Source organism: Gavia stellata, chromosome Z (genome assembly GCF_030936135.1).
Source record: "Gavia stellata isolate bGavSte3 chromosome Z, bGavSte3.hap2, whole genome shotgun sequence".
Lineage (NCBI taxonomy): Eukaryota > Metazoa > Chordata > Aves > Gaviiformes > Gaviidae > Gavia > Gavia stellata.
In genome coordinates this window covers 81259469-81279619 of record NC_082637.1, presented here as the reverse complement: position 1 = coordinate 81279619, position 20151 = coordinate 81259469, and the positions used below count along the sequence as shown (strand labels likewise).

At 39.9% G+C, this 20151-nt stretch overlaps 1 protein-coding gene across 1 annotated transcript in view; it reads right to left on the bottom strand.

Annotated features, from left to right (window-relative positions):
• MSH3 (mutS homolog 3) overlaps positions 1-20151 on the bottom strand; it is a 122315-nt gene that overhangs the window by 69501 nt on the left and 32663 nt on the right. The window contains exons 9-10 of the mRNA XM_059833465.1: positions 7919-8031; positions 6413-6527 (exon numbers count right to left, since the gene is read on the bottom strand). Of these exons, the coding sequence (XP_059689448.1) occupies positions 6413-6527; positions 7919-8031 (228 nt within the window). The remainder of the gene's footprint in view (positions 1-6412; positions 6528-7918; positions 8032-20151) is intronic.

The following is a 20151-nucleotide window of genomic DNA, read 5'->3' as shown; positions in this document are numbered from 1 at the left end:
AGGAAAATAAAAATAGGGTCTATTTAAACTATTTTATTTTATTTTTAAAATGAAATAACCACAACCAAAATTACTTGACTTTTTGACACTCCGTAACAGAACAGGGTGAGATCAACCCAAAGTTTGTGCTGATTGAGAAAAAAGTTAATAAAGTAATTGTATTAGATGTGTAATCATATTAGATATGAAAATTATTTCAGTCTCAGACATACACATGTGGTAGTTGGGACCGTGAAGTGAAGTGCAAGATCCTCACTAAATGCTTCTGACAAATCAAGTCATGATTGTCTAGGTTAATCTTACTGCTGACTGCCCTTTGCACAAAATCTAGGACACTCTTTTTTGTCTTAGACTGAACAGAATGACTTGTTGGGTAGGATTTAAAACCACTTTCTTTATTTTTCACAAAATTTTTTTCAGTGCATTCAATTTTAAACTCTCGGGGGGAGCACTCAGATGCTCAAACTTCTCTGTTACACACACACAGCTGCATTATTGCTATATTAAAACCAAAAACAGCACTAAAACTTTCAGAAACATGAAATATTCAGACTAATGTTATATATTTATGTTGTATGCAGGTGTTTGGGCCTGCTAGCAATTTTTTTCCTAAATAATGGATCAAATTAGAAGTATTCAACTGAGTGCCCTCAAGAAGTTCAACGATAGTTTGGAAGTACAGCTGACTCAGAACTGTACCCATAGTCATAATTATTCTGCTCTAGTGTGCTATCCCAGCAACCAACAAAGTTGGCCAGCAAAACAAAACCTTGGAGGCAAAAGCAGCAGCACTTTCCAAAGTATACAATATTATAACCAACAAAACAATACTTCCTTTTATTATGTTCAGTCACAACTGCTGATGCTGGCAAAAATTAAATGGGAAGGATTGGGAGCCAAGCGGAAATCATTATCATCAACAACAAATCCTACCCACTCTTCCAAAAGCACCTCTTCTGCATCTAGGACTTACCTAAACTGCAGTTTCCGCATTTGCTGCATTTCGATCTGCCACTCCTCAAGCCTGTGATCTCTTAAACCCTGCTAGTAAGAACCATCCCTTTCCATCTCTTTCCAAAAGCGAAAAGGATGCTTTTGGCTGTTTCCATCAATCCTCAATCACCCATATGTGAGTTTCAAGATTGTGGATTTCCTGGGTTTAGTGTTTCCCCACTTCACTTGGCTTCAGAGCACTTTATACAGAGCGTATTCTGTTCACGGCAAGCTTGCTCTCTGCTATTATTTAAAGACAACTAACTCTGCTCCACTGCAGAGTATATTTACTACTCTTTCAGGATCAGATATGCTAAAGTTGTTCTCCCAGCATAAATTATGTGTGGTTTATATTATCCAGGTGTTTGCTGTATCTGAGTTAACTTCACCCTGCTATTAACTGACAGCTTAGAGTATATGAATAATAGCCAAGATCAACTGCAGTATATGCCCAACCAACAATTCCAGATGTCACAGCACAGAACATGTTTTGCTTCCACCCCCTCATCTTCCTTCAGCTTGGGATCAGAACTTGATAAAAATGTGAACAAAGACAGACTCTTTGTAGGAAATTTAGGAACCAAATGGCATAAGAAGAAGGTTGTAAACAAGTATTAAGTCAGTGCTGGTTTTGCAGCAAGGGTGTCAACACATTCCTTGTGAGAAATTCTAATATGCTGCTACGAGCCATCTCCTGCACCAGTAGAAATGACCCTTCAAAATCACTTCAACTGGATAACAATGCTGTAATTCATTCTGCAGGTGACAGCATGACCTGAGTTTCAAAGAACAGACTCGTAACTGTCTCTCAAGTACTTAAACAGCATAAAACACAAGTGATGGAAACAGCCGGCAATTCCACTGTTGAGAAGCAAGGCAAGGTAGGATCATGCCACGTGGGCCAAGAAAAATGACAAGAGGAAACAAAAAGAAACACAAGCTTCTACTAAGATTTAGGAAACTTTTGAGGACTACTCATGAGAAAGAGGATCCTACTCATAAAATGACTCTTCAGAGTAGAACCACACCTGATGATGAGTATTAAAGGGTTACTGTGATTGCTTTAGGACAGTAAACTACATCCTCAGACTTCGATTCTTATGTTACCTGTGAAATTGGATCTTCTTGGTCATTCTGCCTCGTGAGAAGCTTGCAGTAAAGGGCACTTTTTATGCTTTATTCATTGTTCTCTCCACAGCAGATAGTATATATAATTTTGTACTCAGCAACCCAGCCTAAGTGAATGCATGTTATTCAGATCAGTAGTTTTCAACTACTTTAATTTTGCAAATCTGTAAAAACTTCCCAGCAAAGCTGCAAGGCACTGTATTGAAAGCCTACAAAGCAGCAGATTTTATTTGCTCAATTACCTTTTACAGACGTCTGGAGTCCATGTCTTTGAGATTTCCAAGGGTGAATAAACCACAGAACAAAGCTATATATTTAGACAAGAGTTGCAGGAATCCCTATTCAGCTTTAAGGAGTAAAACCAAGTCTCTCAATTTTGCAGAAGCATTAGCTTTCTTTAGGTATGAAAGAGATTTACCACAGTCTAAGCAGCGAAGGATATCAAGCTCAGACTATGTATTGTATTTAATTAACCAGTTTCAAATTCATTAGCGAGTATTGCCACAGGGCTAGAACTTCTGATCTGGATCCCTGATGTGATGGGAGTCCAGAAACTTATGGCTAGACCTGTAACAAAATGAAACAAACACACACAAAACAAAACCGAGCGATACAAACCAAAGAACAAGAAAAGAAATGAGAGAACCTGGGAAGGATTAAGAGAAACAAAAATAACCTCCATCATTTTTATCCTGAATTAGTCTTCTTTTTCTCCACTGAACTCACCATAAGGAGTGGGCCTGCAACCTTGTTCTACCCAAATGCCTACAATCTCTCATCCCCCTTTCCTTGCACACAGGCTCAGCACTCCTACAAGCTCCAAATGTCCAGAGTGCAGGAGGTCCCACCTGCCGCTCTTCTTCTGTGGTCTCAAAAGACCTGGCAAATCCTTGCTAAGCACCTCTTCTTCTTAGTGTCTGAAAACCATGCCTTTGCTTTTTCAGTCCCTCACGCTCCTGAGCTGACTTTGAAACTTCCCAAAATCATTTCAGTACTCCCTTTCTCACAGTGAGGGTGGGTAAATAAACCAATGCATTGTCTTGCATACCTGATGTTTCTGACACCATCAGCACTGAAGAGATGCGAAAGCCTTATTATGAACACCATTCCCTCAATTGTGATGATATTTCCCCTGAAAATTCAAGGGTGTTCACCATTTTAAGCCAAAGAGCTTACATTTTGACTTCTCTCTCAATTTCGTCTTGCCAACTCCCTTCCACCTCTATAAAGTACAATCAAATATTTCTCCTCTTCTTGAATTCTTTCTCTCTTTCCTCGTCTCCCTCAAAGCCATTTTAACCCTCCCCTCTCCTCTTTCACTTCTGCCTCTGCCTTCTATCTTCATTGCTGGTAGTTCTCCAATTCCAAAGCTACTCCCCTTCTTCAGAAAGACACCTGGCTCTTCTATTCCCTGCATTTCCTGAAGTTCATCTATCACAGTTCAAAATTTAAGAACTACAGTCTCTCTTCTGTCTCCCATATGCTGGAAAACATGTAGGTAAAATTAAAATACACCAAGGCACATTTCCCAGCAACTGCTATGCAAATGATGATTTTTCAAGAAAAACTGGGTACTCAAGAGTATTTGAAAACGTCTCCTAGACGTGTACCAACTTCTTGTCAAAAGCCAAAAATGGTCTCTCAGTATGTAAAGGTATTAGAACACACTGATTAAAAAAAGCTTATATCATTCATTGTTAAATCTATTTTCACTTGCTACTAGAGTTCTAATGCAGTCTAGCCATATCCCAGGGTCCTGCTGTGGCAGAAATTTTTTTTTTTTTTACATTTTGCTTTATTTAGGATCTTAAAAGTGGATTTGAAAGTTTCATCTGAATATTAAAACAAAACTCGTTTCCTCCCCAGTAATGACAAACTTTCATCATTTATGTGATGTTTCATGACTGTTACTATTAAATTGAGCTGGAATTTTGTTCAGCTGGGAGAACAGTGTTTATCCAAAGAAGGTACAGACGTGTAAGGAATTTTTTTGTCATTCTTCCTATCAAATAGGTCTTCTTCATCCAGATCTGTGTCACATACATTAATAAACTGAAAACTATCTCACAACTCCAACTTCATGCTCACTGACTCATCAGTATATGCTCACTGACCTGAATTCTCCTAGGAATTTTAAGTTGCTTGACAGTGCAATGTAGTATTTATCTTCTATTTCCTGCAGAATCACAGAAGATCCATGAGCCTGACACCCTTTGCTTAAAAGGCTTTCCCTTTTCAGTATTTAGATAGTATTAGGAAAACTATTGAAATTGAGTTTGCCTCAGTATTTCGCTCGCTATTTCAATATATGTGACACACTAAAAACAACAAGTAGAATTCAGTATTGGGTAGCCAAAGCAGTAAAGGCTTTAGAAATAAATACAGTAGAATCCAAGCTCCTGAGCACAAGAACAAAGCTACCTGAAAGAATGTATTTTCTTTTTTCATAGCATGTCACCAAGATATCAAATAGTTCCTTAGCTTTCCACTCAGATGCCTATACATTCACCCAAAGTCCATTAGAGCAACCTTCAGCAGGCAAATGTCAACTCTAAGATTTAGTGCTTTTCCTTCCCAGTCTGTAATTATACTTGATTTTAAGATGCAGCTATTACAAATGTGACTGACTGCTGCAAGACAAGCCTTCACGTAATAATGTTTCTCCTCTGCTACTGACTTACTTCTACATAAAAGATGGATCTTTTATTTCCCCCACGTGAAAGAACATTCCTCTTATGTGTGATTGCACATAAGGCACTGTGACAATATCTACAAGTGGCATGGCATTTCCCTGGAGTTGACTTTCTTCTTCAGAAACTCTCACAACAAGATTTCTCTGGCCAACTAAAGAGGATGAGCAGGAACACCACAATGCTAGAACTCTGCAGATCAGAGCGCTCCTTGGTGGATGAGGAGGGGGAGACACCTGAGAAGATGCCACAGGAATTCTTTTTGTCAACATTTTAATAGTAATTGTAGAGGAAAAGGGCAACTTAAGGAAGAAAATCCATCCCAAAATTCAGAAAACCCAGGTATATATAATTTTCAAATACTTTAGTAGATACCTGAGAAATGTTTAAAGCTGACATCTGCAGTCATTTTTTTAAATGCAGATGCATTTTTAAAAAACTGGTAATGTAGGGAGCCCCTCAAAATAAGGCTTGAAACTTTAAGAATCTCATACAAGATGTGAATGATCTACAACTGACATGACATATTTTTAAGTTTGCAGCCACTTACTTTGTTAAATCCTGCCTACTTACAGGACACAGGAATACTGAGACAACCAGGAGAATATTTTGCACAGTATCCATGATAGATAAAGCTGTTTTATTAAAGCATTTAATAAGCCTCAATGAAATTTTCAAACCTAAGCCAGGAGGATAGCAATCTTTTATACTTCTGCAAGACAGGATAAAAAGATGCTTGAGTGGCAATATCTTTCCATTTTCATTTGATTCCACCTGCACAATCCTGTTACAAATTTGGAGTACTCATCTGAGCATATCTAATAAACCTAAGTGTTGGGACTACTTAAGGGAAGACAAGATTATTTCCATGTCTGTGTGTTTTTGTAGTAACTTTGCACAAATGATGATGGTCTATCAACAACTATTTGCATGATTGTTGCCCCCCTTCTAGTTACCACTGAACCAACTTGAGGAATTTTTCAGAAAGCCAGGATGTGTTGAACTTCTCGGTTTTTTGTAATTGATAACTAGATTCACCAACTCAAACAGACCTGCCGTGTACTGTCTAAGCATTACAACATTAGCATTTATACCTGCTTCAAGAGCTACAGAAAATTATTTAGACACCTCTGGCAAAGTAAACAACAACTGTGAAGCTAAATTACAGCTTTTTTTTTTTTTTTAAAGCTGCCAAAAACCCCAAATCTTGTTCAAAAAGTAAAACTGAGGTTGAGATGTGATGGCTGATATTGATTAACAAACTTCAAAATTTCCCTCCTAGTATCTATCAGGTTTTGTACCTTGTTTGTTTTCAATAACACTTGGCAGCAGTACATGTTTATTTACATTACTGATAGTAATGTCTAGACAAACATACTTCATAAAGATTTTCATGAAACACCACTTAAAAAAAAAATCACTTCATTCTTTCAGTTCTGATTAAGAGCTTAAATGTAAGGTATAATTTTTACAAAGACTACGTTTATTGCCTTAGCAGGTGGGTTCATTACATCGAAGGGAAGTTGTCTTCTAAATCTTACAAGGTAACACTGGTACTTGTATTGGTGCTTTGAATTGAAAGTTTATATAAGGCAACATACCTTGGATTGTAAAGCGTCCTTTCCAAATTAAATTCTTTGAGGTATGCAATTACTGCTGCCAGAGAGCAAATAACAGGCTTATCCAAGCTTAGTATTACAGACAGTTTTTGAGGACCTAAAAAAAAAAGTGTGATTTTCTTGTTAACTCATTGTTTACTACTTATGTATTTTAGAAAAAGCATAATCTATTTTTCAATTTAATCAAATAGAAAGCTGTAATATATGTAGTGTTCTATGATATCTATAAACCAACATAAAGTGAGGTTCCAAAACAACATCCATGGTTGCAAAGAATGTAGAACATTACAATAACGTAAACACATTAGGAAACATAAAACATTTGACTCCACAGGTTTTTCTTCATAAAAATTACTAACTGTTGGCACAAGAAATTTCTAAATATACAAACTAAGAACTGAATTCTGAACTCTCCATTACTGTCGGCAACATCTCTGCAAGTTAAAAGGAATGAACAGGCCTTGTCACATGTCCTGATGATTTATCGGCCAGTCTGCAGCGTATGTCTCATCTCTGTGAGACAGTTATTTGTATTTCATAGTGTTTCTAAACCGTGCTTTACTGCTCCAGCTGCAACAGTAGGAAAATTCACTCCATGATATCTCAACATAAAATGGTATTTTTTAAAACCCTATTAATTTTTTTCAGAGATGTTTTTACAGCTGTTCTTCTGTTCTTAGACTGTTAACACACACAAGAACTTGAAGAAACATTTCAGATGTTGAATAATTTCCCTCAGTTGTTATATATGTGTGAATTTAAATCTCTCTAAACACACATCTTCAAGCTATGAAAAAAAAGGGATGCCAGCCCTGTATTCATTTCTATTTAAATAATGTTCACTTTCAAGGGTCACGTCCTCCAAGCTCAAAAAAGATCCCAATGTGCAGAAAATTAAGCAAAGGTGGCAGAAGGCCTGCATGGATGAACAAGATGGTCCTGATTAACTCAAGCATTAAAAAGGAGGAGTATGAGAGGTGGAAGCAGGGACAGGTGAGCCAGGAAGAATGTAGAGACATTGTTTGAGCCTGTAGGGTTGGGGTTAGGAAAGACAGAGCTCACCTGCAGTTGAGACTGGCAAAGTGCATGAAGGGCAACAAGTACATCAGCAGTAAAGTAAGACTAGAGAAAATGTGGGCCCACGGCTGAATGGGGTAGCAGATCTGGTGACAAAGGACATGGGAGAGGCTGAGAAACTCAATGCCTTCTTTGTCTTAGTCTTTACTGGTAAGATGTGCCTTGAGGAATCCAAGGCTTCTCAAACCAGTGGGAAATTCTGGAGCAGTGAAGATTTCTCCTCAACAGGGGAGGATCAAGTTAGGGAACACTTAAACAAATTGGACATAGACAAGTCCGTAAGGCCTGATGCGATGCACTCACATGTATTCCATCCTGTAAAAGCTAACAGGATGCATGCGTCAAAGACATTCTGAATGACAGACCTATAGTATCAGGCACTTCTTTTGTGTAAAAACCTGAGTGACATACCTGTAGTATCAGGCACTTCTTTTGCGTAAAAATCAGTAATCAGCTGGAAAGCATGGCTGTATTCAAAATGGAGGTTTTCCATCCTTTCTATCCTAATTCTGTCATCTCGTAACCTGCAAAGAAAAAAATAATTTACTTTCAGGATTTATGATCCCTTCATGAAGAACACTTCAGTACGTTACAAAGGTGTACTTTCTTTCATCTTTCTTTTGTTAAGAATTGAACGGGTAAAGAATGAAGAGATGAGCTACTTGGGTGGGTTGAGAACATTTCTAAGAGAAGCACAAAAGAGACTTCAAGAGGCTGCCTAGTATACCTGCAAGGTATACTGCAAGGTAGGTGTAAATATGTTTTTATCAATCATAACAAGTGTTTGCCTTACCTGTTCTTAAAGGCTTACAATGATTAAACAATGAAGCAATTCTCCTATGCTATTTATTAACATATTTAATTATCCTTTATCTTTAAAGGCTTTGTTATACGCTGTACAACTTGTTGCAACATTAACCTATTGTATCTTTTCCTATAGGCAGCTGAAATAAAGTATTCCTGTCCTTTATTTCATAACTATTTGAAGACTTTTCTCTTCCTTGTGCTACAGGACTTTATTTCTTTCAGTCTTTTTGCAGTCCAGGTTGTCAGGGATGTTATTAATGATAATCCAGTCCTCCCAACACGCCAGCAGTTCCTCCCAGTTTAACAGTACCAGCAAATGTAGTAAACTTACTCTGTTCCGCCGTTAAGCCAAATGAGACGTCTTCCATTAATCCTTCCCTACTATCAGCAACTAATTGAGAATTAACAGCAGTACAGGATTTTAGCCAGTTTTGCAACCCGTGAGGAATTAATCTAGCCTGTTTCCTGTGACCCCTGCTTCCACAACCCGCTTACGTAAGACAGTAGCAAAAACCTTTATTCATCGCAACGTGCATGAGAGCAAAGTTGCTCGGTAGCTGGGCTTGAGTGTCAAGCAGTACACTTGAGGTACCAAAATCTGCCTCAGAGAAGAGTATGTGTGTGGCGTTTACAAGATATAACCTTTCTACACTGGTTGCTTATCCTAACGGCTCACTGAAATTAAAATTGGATGCTGCATTATCAATTCAGTTTGTACAACTGTTAATACAGCATTAAACGGATGTACTGGTTAAAAAACAAAACAAAAATCACACACTCTCCCCCTGCAACCTTTGAGCATAATTACACAGCTACACAATGAGCACTGAAGAAGCAGCCAGTAGAAAGCTGCCAGTAAAAGACATATATAGAACCTACTTGGCCTCAGAGTATCCAGTCTCGTATTGCCATGGGACATGAATTAAACAAATACTTCAGCACATTGGAATTATGCCAATGAGAGGGATTGTGTAGGTATTATAGGAAGGAAATTAATCAATACCTTTTTTGCAGGGCTTTTCAACTTCACAGGAAAAAACAAGCAGACAGGTTTTCTGCATTACATTGTACATATTCCCATCTGAATGGATCAATAAGTCTCTGAGGCTTAACTCTTAAAACTGAGAGTTATTTTCCTATAATAGGTGTCAAACTAACTGAGTCTTAGACGTCTGACTTTTCTTAGCACATCCTAGATGATCCCTTGCTTACTTCTGAGTGCCTTAGTTTTAACTGACTGATCCAATTAAGTTTTCAGTCTTCAGACCCTCTGGGACTCCCCTCTGCCCCAACCCCACTCAGATTGAGCAAACGTTTTTAAAGCAAATGGATTTCTGTAAAAGACAATTAGTCTGTGTTCCTCAACATCTGAGAGCAATCAGCTATTTTCTTCCTTGCATTTTTCACTTGCTCCAAACTTCACTAACAATCTGCTCTAACATATCTATCCATTTTTCTAAATTAGCATGTATACTCACTGCAGCCTTTTGCAAGAATACCACTTCAGCATTAAACTTTTTAAAATGTGTTGTATGATATCTGCAGGTTAGCAGAGTACAAGCCTTTGAACCAGTCCTGCAAGACAGCAGGGCTTTTCTGTTGACCATGTGTGAGTAGGGACTTAGAGAAATTCTTTTAAAACAGGATTTTATTTTTCATTTTGTACTTCCTATGTTTTTATAACACCCCCTTCAGAAAAGCAAGGCTTAGCAAGGTCTGCAGAGCTAATTTTTAGAATCAAAATCAAAACAGGAGGCTTTGGGGGGTAACTCATTCATGATTCATGTCACACCTGCTTGTTTTTAAAGTAATGGTTAAAAACTAACTGTTGTCATTTAATGCATTTGTGTTTTTCTTTCATTTCATAAACAAATTTATCCAACTCCTTAGCATAAACTTTGACAAATTATAGTTACAAACAATATAACTTGAGTGACTTCTTAGAATAGTACTTTTGTTCATCAACTATAATGATAGGAAGTAGTTCAAATTAGAATTAGACAACTCAGTGATTTGTAAAGATCTTCTTGTATTTTAATATTTATATTCTAGATATGGCATCATCAATCAAATATCTGACACACTGTCTATCTGAAAGCATGCATCTGACTCAGACAGCTGAGAGTCACCTCACAATCACAGGCCTTCGTTCTCCTGGGGGACTTCAGTCACTCTGATATCTGATGGGAGGGCTACACAGCCAGGCATGTACAGTCCAGGAGGTTCCTCCAGTGTATTGATGATAACTTTTTGACTCGGGTGGTGGAGGAGCCAACAAGGAGAGGTGTACTACTGGACCTAGTACTGACAAAGAAAGAGGGACTGGTGGAGGACATGAAAGTTGGGGGGCAGCCTTGGCTGTAGCAATCATGAGAAGATAGAGTTTAGGATCATGTGCAGTATGCACAAAACGACAAGTAGGATTGCAACCTTGGACTTCAGGAGAGCTAACTTTGATCTCCTCAAGGAACTGCTTGGAGAAAACCCATGGGTTAGGGCTCTAGAGGGTAGGGGGGCTCAAGAGAGCTGGGTGATATTCAAGTCCCACTTCCTCCAAGCTCAGGATCAGTGCATCCCTAAGAGCAAGAAATCAGGCAAGGGAAGCGGGAGACCTGCATTGTCGAGCAAGGAGCTTCTGAAAAAGCTCAAGTGGAAGAAGGAAGTTTACAGTATGTGGAAGAAAGGACTGACCACTTGGGAAGATTACAAGAATGCCATCAGAGTATGCAGGGATGAAACAAGGAAAGCTAAGGCCTCCTTGGAATTAAACCTGGCAAGGTATGTCAAAGTCAACAGGAAGGGTTTCTTCAAGTACATCGGAGGCAAAAGGAAAACTAGAGAAAATGTAGGCCTGGCGTTCAATGAGACAGGTGCCATGGTGACAGACGATGCAAGGAAAGCGGAGTTACTGAATGCTGCCTCTTCTTCAGTCTTTACTGCTCTGTCCAGCCCTCAGCAGTCCCAGACTTTGGAGGCAATAGAGAAAGTCTGGAAGGAGGAAGACTTTCCCTTGGTTGAGAAGTTAGAGACCAGTTAAGTAAACTGGACAACCACAAGTCCATGGGTCCTGATGGGATGCACCCGTGAGTGCTGAGGGAGCTGACAGAAGTCATTGCTGGGCCACTCTCCATCATCCTTGAAAGGTCCTGGAGAACAGGCAAAGTGCCTGAGGACTGGAGGAAAGGCAGTGTCACTCCAGTCTTCAAAAAGGGCAAGAAGGAAGACCCAGGAAACTACAGGCCAGTCAGCCTCACCTCCATCCTTGGGAAGATGATGGAACAGCTCGTTCTGGGTGCCATCTCAAAGCATCTGGAGGAAAAGAAGGTTATCAGGAGTAGTCAAGATGGATTCACCAAGGGGAAGTCATGTCTGACCAATCTGATAGCCTTCTACGATGGCATGACTACATGGACAGATGAGGGGAGAGCAGTGGTTGTTGTCTATCTTGACTTCAGCAAGGCTTTCGACACCATCTCCCACATCACCCTCATAGGCAAGCTTAGGAAGTGTGGGTTAGATGAATGGACAGTGGGGTGGATTGAAAAGTGGCTGATAGATAGAGCTCAGAGGGTTGTGCTTAGTGGCACAGAGTCCAGTTGGAGGTCTGTAACAAGTGGTGTTCCACAGGGGTCAGGACTGGGTCCAGTCCTGTTCAATATATTCATCAGTGACCTGGATGAAGGGATAGAGTGTGCCCTCAGCAAGTTTGCTGATGACACAAAACTGGGAGGAGTGGCGGACACACCAGAAGGCTGCGCTGCCATTCAGCGTGACCTGGACAGGCTGGAGAGTTGGGCAGAGAGGAGCCTTATGAAATTCAACAACGGCAAGTGTAGGGTACTGCACCTGGGGTGGAATAACCCCATGCATCAGTACAGGTGAGGGGCTGACCTGCTGGAGAGCAGCTCTGTGGAAAGGGACCTGGGAGTCCCGGTGGACAACAGGATGGCCATGAGCCAGCAATGTGCCCTTGGGGCCAAGAAGGTCAATGGCATCCTGGGGTGCATCAAGAAGAATGTGGCAAGCAGGTTGAGGGAGGTTATCCTCCCCCTCTACTCTGCCCTGGTGAGGCCGCATCCGGAGTGCTGTACCCAGTTCTGGGCTCCCCGGTTCAAGAAGGACAGGGAACTACACGAGAGGGTACAGCAAAGGGCTACAAAAATGATGAGGGGACTGGAACAGCTTTCTTATGAGGAAAGGCTGAGGAACTTGGGTTGTTTTTGTCTGGAGAAGAGAAGACTGAGGGGGAATCTTCTCAGTGCTTCTAAATACTTAAGGGATGGGTGCCAGGAGGATGGGGCCAGTCTTTTTTCAGTGGTGCCCAGTGACAGGACAAGAAGTAACAGGCACAAACTTGGTCACAGGAAGTTCCATCTAAACATGAGGAGGAACTTTTTTACTTTGAGGGTGGCAGAGCACTGGAACAAACTGCCCAGAGAGGTTGTGGAGTCTCCTTCTCTGGAGATACTCAAAACTCGCCTTGATGCATTCCTGTGCAACCTGCTCTAGGTGAACCTGCTCTGGCAGAGGGGTTGGACTAGATGATCTCCAAAGGTCCCTTCCAACCCCTATCATTCTGTGATTCTGTGATATTCTAGAGAAAATAAAAAAATGGAAGGTTATAGATATCTATTCAACACATAGAAAAATCTGAATTTTAATCAGGATGTATGAAAACAAAATTTGCTGCAGAAGGTTTTCATGTCTGTCCTTTGTTTAGCCAGATGATCACCCATAGGCCATTTTTCTGATTATAGTCAGAATGATATGTTGATACTTATGTCGATGCTTTATCTCTCCAGCTACCAATGCCTATTTAAATCAGAAGTCAATTTGCCATCAACTTTTGTAAACATCATTCTTGTCAGAACATCTACAATGAACTGCTGTGCAACTCATCCAGTATTTTATTGATATCCTTTCCAGTACTTCTGAAAACACGCAGTCATAATAGTCCCATGACACTGACGGGGTTAGTCAATGATGAAACTCAACTTTCCAAAGCTTTTTTACTTTTCTTGCACAAGTTCTTCTGTTACCACCCTTAACTGGATATTGAGCAAACAGCAATGTTTCAGGGTATCAAACTGTCAACTGATGGTACAAATGAACCTATAGTGCCCCTTATTAAAGTTTCCTGCTCTCTAAATGCACTGGGATTTGATGCAGAACTGTCTTTCCTCACACGGTAAGTTATGGAAGTTGCTTGCAGAGATGATCATCAGCCACAGTTAAGAATATGAAATCAATGTGTCCATAAATAGATGTTTAAAGGATGGTATCCTAAAATACACACATTTACACAGACACACACACACACTTTTGCATATACAATGTAATACATTAAGGCCATTCCAACCTATACTGTTCTATGATTCTGTTACCACAGGGACTAATTTATCTGTCACCCTACCAGAAAAATGAAAAAGGATCAACATTGCTGGGTTTTATCCCTCTATCCGACAAGTCAATGCATCAACTTCAAGATTCATTGCTTACCAAGTGCTGCAGGAAAAATATTTAAGAGATCACTAAATTTGGGGGGAAAAAAAATCTCGTAAGAGAAAGACTAAAAAAATGCTAGAAGCTAGAAGAATGTAAAACAACATAAATAAAACTAATTTACAGAAACTGACTCAGTATGTTTAAAAAAAATCTTTTATTGTAAGAATGAGCTTACATATAAGCACAAGACCTCACTGCAACATGCTGAATAAAACAGGAGTCACTTCATCACTGCTCTACGATTCACAATTAAACAGGCATAAAGTGCACAAAGACTTCCTGAAAAACAAACACATCCAAACTAAGTTTTCTTAAAGCTCAGGAAGCCTTCTTAAGGAAAGCAAATAACTCTAGAATTTTACGTTCCAACTACTATCCTGCCCTGTGCATTCTGCTTAGGACTATTCAAATGCAGGGGTGCAGGCACCAATACTTTACTGTACATTCATATATCACAACACAAGTTCATAAACAATATAGAATTTGGGAAATGACATCTCTGCTCCTAAAATTTAGTAAGAGGTTTTTACTTCTGATGCTAAGCACAGATTTATAAAGCACAAATAACTGTTATTTAATTTTTCCTATACACTTCATTCAAACTTTTATTTTCTCCGTACTTTTCACAGTGCACTCTGCTAGGTTCACCAGTCTGTCACTGTAGGGAAAAAATGCCTACACTGCCCAGTAGAGCAAGGTAACCTGAATGCATTAATCCGTTCAGAAATCCAAGTATGCCGTGTCATCTTCCCTTATTAATATGCTTAGCAGAAACTGCATTTCCTTTATTTGTCATTATTGTGTTACCATTGCTATACAATTGCTTCTAGCTCAGGGCTCTAGGTTTGAACCTGCCTGTGAGAACTGGCCTGGAGCTCCAGTAGCTTCTCTGGCAAAGCCTCAATGACACTTCCAAGCTGCTGTTCTTTTGACACTAAGTGCATACATTTTTATAAGCACAGCTTTTTTTCTCCTGCCAGAGTAAAGTACTGTCCCACATTTGCTCTGAACAGCCTTCAGATTCCAGAAATGGAGACAATGTCTTGCAAGGAAAATGGCAGCAGTCACCTTCTCCGAGTATCTACCACTCTCAGAATGATATAAATCACTTCTGGCTGTAATAACCCAATAAAAATTACCGCATGTATGCTATCAATATACCACATACAACACATTACCCCACAAGACCTCCAGCTTTTGAAACATCCCATCCCAAACCCCTCATTTATGCTAGAAGCTGCTGAAAAGCCCAGAAGCAACTCTGACACACTTCTATATGTATATATACACACATATATGTAGAGTTTACATATATATACATATATACACACACACATATACAGAAAAACTCCTTGCTTGCCTTTTACTAAGCAAACTGTCAAGATTTCTCAACATGTACATCCTGATTTCCTCCTAGTCACCTTAGCAGAACTACAGCTGAAAAGAAGTCCAACTGTATCTACAAGCCAAGTGTCTGGATCCAAGAAATTTGAAGAAAACATTCTTTTAGCTTTAGTAACTCAGAGACAGGAGCTATCAAGGAAGTAGACCAAAGAGGCTATCAGAAAAGCAAAGGGCAGAGGGTTGTGTAGGCACTGTATGACACTCTATGCCTTCTGTGAGAACAGAATTAGGTACTGCAAGACAGAATACAAACACAGTTGCGCTCCAGCAGCTATCGCATCCATAAATAGACACAAACAAATCTTTTTCAGGCTCCTTCCATCTGGCTACCTGAAGAATGAGATGAGACACACTACACTCGTTTCATGGAAACCTAGTAGAAAAGATCAAGAACTGCTAGGAAAGTATTTCTAAGCACCCAGAAGAAAGCAAGATGAGTAACAGCCAGCATGGATTTGTCAAGAAAAAGAAAATCCCATCAAATCAATTTCATTTCCTTCAATGGCATAGGAACAGATTCTGTGGACAGAAAAGCAGCAGATGACTTCCTACATGCTTGATTGCAGTGAGGTTATTTTATATTGTTTCACTCAACATTCTCATAACTGATCTACAGAAGCATGGTTTACATGAAAGCACTTATTTCAGAATGAGTACAAAACTGGCTGGAGAACAATATTCAGAATGGTATCAGGTGTTCACCGTCAAAAATGAAAGAACTTGTTTTGCAAAGTTTCACAAAGCTCAATACTGTATCTGGTACCACTCAATACTTAATTATCACTTGGACAATGAAACTGAGGACTGACTCCAGTCAACCTGCAAAGGGTATGAAGTTGAAGTGACTGCAAAGAACGTTAGAAAACCAGACTTGAATTCAAAACAAATCTAGGTCATTTTTCCACAAATTGCTAAGAAATACAAGTTCTCTCCATCATGTATGGCTGTGAATAAACAAACACATGCACAATTAGGATGGGGGATAAAAGCAGAAGCTCTAACTTCTAATGTAGTAGTTCTTTCCATTAAACAACTAAAGCACACATAGTTTACTTGTGAAATAACTGACAACACAGAGCAGTTCATGTCCAATGAACAGCACTATTTAAAGTGATCTTCAGTGCCTTGTGCAGTTGTGTATCAGCTCTTCAATTGCTCTTCAGAGACAGCACAGCACCTTCTCCACGCTTCCAGCAGTATTTGCCTCTGTGTTTTGCAGGTGCTATACAGAACATGACACTGGGAGGATGCAGCTCACTCTGATTTGGTCTCATCAGGAGACTGAGAACACACTGGATTAATCTGCCATGTGCTTGTTCTGCTGTCACCCACCACCTGCATCCCTGACAGTGATGGGCTAGAGTCAGTTTCATAAACCAGCTGCACACAGTGTGCCCAATAGCACCACTGCCACCATGATTCCTCCGTTCAGGATCCTGCCAACCAGCAAAAATATCTCTTCTTACAGGGCTTCAAACAAATTAAAAAAAAAACGTGCAGAGCAACACCACCACCACTAACCAAAATTTAGAAACACCCCGCCTAATATCTGCCATACTACATTAACACCAATGAAATAATGCTCCCCCAGTTACACCCCACCATGGAAAATACCTCCTTCTGAATCAAAGTGTGAGTGAGGAGAGGCTTAAGACATAGATCAAATCATTTACTTGTGAGAGCTCGGTTAACCCCCATAGCTCGCCTCTCTTTTCTGCACACCATCAAGTCCCCCACAGCAGGGCATATTTTGTAGTCTGTGCCTATTTCTGCCCTGAATTTTCTGACATTAGGTATACAAATTTAAGGTTGGAAGTTTCCAGCAGAATTAGCACACAGGTTTTTTTTTGTTTTTAAGAAAGATGATTTCACTGTGGTGCCTTTCTGTCAGAGAACAGTTCAACAAATACCAGATGCATGCTATTCTGCACTCCTTGAAACAGTGTTCAAGCACACGGCAGTATGCCAGTTTACCAGCTAACAGCCACCAGAACTTCCTCCAAAAAGACACCACTAACCTGACCCTTACATGACCCACAGAGCTCGTAACATCTTTTTCTTATGATAGAGAAGAACACGATAAACTGCTGCAACCTGCCAGAGCAACCCAGTGTCCCAATATTAAGGATCTTGAAGGAATGGAATGCTTTGATGCTTGCTCCTCAGCTTCAAGTCAACCTTAACTCTGGCTGGGGGGAGGAAGGACAGGTAATGTAAAAGCCAATGCAAGTATTTCTAAAACCCCAAACAGAATGTACAGTTACAAAGATTAATAATGCACAGGTGACAGAAATGAATGAAACTCCATATTTATGCTACGTATCCTAAAATCAGATGTGGAAGACTCCTCTCCGTGTCTCTTCCTCTGCACCTAGCTGACAGGCCATGAAACCCCTAAGCACTACATTGTGCTTTTGGGATAATTTTCAAATTCTGAACTCCTCTCTCCCCCTTTTTTCCTCAAGCATGGATCGTTTCCTTTCTCTGCATTGCTCAAGTTTTTGTGGAGTACTAAATAAAATGTTAATTATCTGTGTACTTTCCCATCAGATAGGATCATTTTCTAAATGTTCTTACACGGGGTCTTAAGCTTCATACAACAACGTATAGCTGGACAAGAATACTTTATATTAAGGGGAAAAATACGCATTTATCTCAACTCTATTTACTGTGTCTGGTCTCAGTTACTTTGCAGCTGCAGTTCTGTGCATGTCTACATCAATGTAGCTCCTGACTGTCATGGTACCATTCTTCCCACCCCGTCCCTGGCTGCTTATTCCCACTGCTTCCTCTGCAGTGGCTGTAGAGCTTTTCTGACCCTGCTCCAAGCATCCTATAACAGAAAAAATCCATGGTGGGGGGAAGGAAAAAAAAGCCTTTTTACTGGCTTATATAGTTAAATGGCTTTGCAACAATGAAGTGAAAAGATGGCGATGGTGACAGGACTAGCACAGCCAGCTCTGATCACTATTTCTAAGGGAAATTGTGGCAAAAGCTTGCCACTAGAAAGCTTTAGGACCGCTGGCTGTTGTCTCAGGCTCGTATCACAATCCTCTTCCAAACCTCCCTAGGGCCAGAAGCTTTATTTCACTATTTGCAGTTGGTCAGCAAGAAGACTCACCCCTCAGAGACTTTTAATGCCTGACCCTTCTGCCCCCTCCACTTCCAAGTTTTCCTATTTTCATTGCTTAACAACTTGATTGTGAATGTCAGCAATGATCACAGTAAGCAGAGTAAAACCATGCATCCTGCCTCTAGAACTGCAGAAATCACTGAGGGACCTCTGGAATTCATGTTGTCCAGCCCTCCACTTGAAGCAGGACCATCACCAACATCAGATCATTTCACTAAACTGTGTAAGTGTCTGTCACTGGTATAACAAAGGAGCTGACAGAAATGAAAAGCAGGTTTTAAGAGCAAGTCCAATATCAGACCAAAATGCATTTTAAAATGTAGCACAAAAGAGAAGACTGTGGGATGGAGCAGGCACAGCTGCAGGAGCTACACCCTAAACTCCCACAGAGAACAGCACAGGACAACTGCACATCTATCTGCTAATACGGCCGCATGCTAAAAGGAAATAACTGCAGCATGAAAAGCAAAACAGTTGTAACTGCTCCTTACTGAAACCATGACGAGGAGCTGAGTGCCAAAGTTTTCCAGTACGTGACACACACTAGAAACACAGAGAACTGCTGTTCTCTGCAAAGTACAACAAAACTGATGTTTAGGGAAAAGAGATTTAACTTAGAGAAGCAATGTCAGGGTCAAAATTAAGAGTCCCATCTATACAACTATTTGGAAAAGAAAGCAGAAATGCAATCCAGGAATTACATCATCATTTTAATTTGCTTTTGATGTATCTCCCCCAGAATCCAGCTATAGTCCATCCTGAAATACTTGTTTTTATAAAGACAATGCCCTACTGCACAACAGTGTTGAATCTGCTCGTATAAAGAAATACTTTAGATAATTTCATATTTGACCATAAGACCTCCGCTAACATAGTGATAACTGACTGTCAAAACACGCCCTAAATTACCATGCTTTTTTACCAAAAGTGACTTGTAAAAGAACGTCTACACCAGCAGAGAGTAGGGTGGCAGACAGAAAAATTGAGCTTTGTATTACATAATATACAACTAGAAATATCACCACCTTACCTTGCATCGTTAAAAAAGCCCACCTTGAAGTGCTTCATAAACGTTAGCAACAAATTAAATAATAGGAAGAGAATGACTACAGCTAAAAGACACCAAAAAATTCTGGACAGGCAGAGTGAAAGAAAAGATGACAGAACAACCTTGAAATAAAATGAGTTTTTAAATTCTTAATACAAACGTGTATGGTGAATTTTGGACCATCACCTTGTTCCAAACAGCAGCTTTTCTACTACCCCCCTCACATCCCCACGCCTCCTTCACTGTATTATACCTCTTTCGAAAGTGAACGTACTGCTCTTTCCTTCACAAGGTCACGTGTTGTCTGATCATACTTGTGTTGATTGACAGGAACATGAAACTTTCCCATTTTGAACAGCAAAAACTTCTGAGCACAAAGCACTTTTCTTTGTTTCTCTTCTAATCTTTTTGGAAAGGCTTCCCACCTACCAGATCTTGCAGTGAAGTCATAACCATTGTGCTTCTGTCAACTCACTGCCTACTGTCATTAAAACTCACCATTACAACCCCATTCTAGGATCAAGCTGATGGAGAAAAATTCAGTTGAGTACATCTTATTCAAAGACACATTCTTCCTAGCAGCAGAATTAACGGCCCAAATTCAGTTTGAACCATGTCAAGCGCAATGCTTAACAATGTTTCCCACCCATTTTAATTACCTCCTTTTCCCTTATGCTGTGCCTGAGCAAAAATCTCTTAAGGCATTTCTAGTTTCATATATTTGAAATACCACTGGCCCTCAAAACA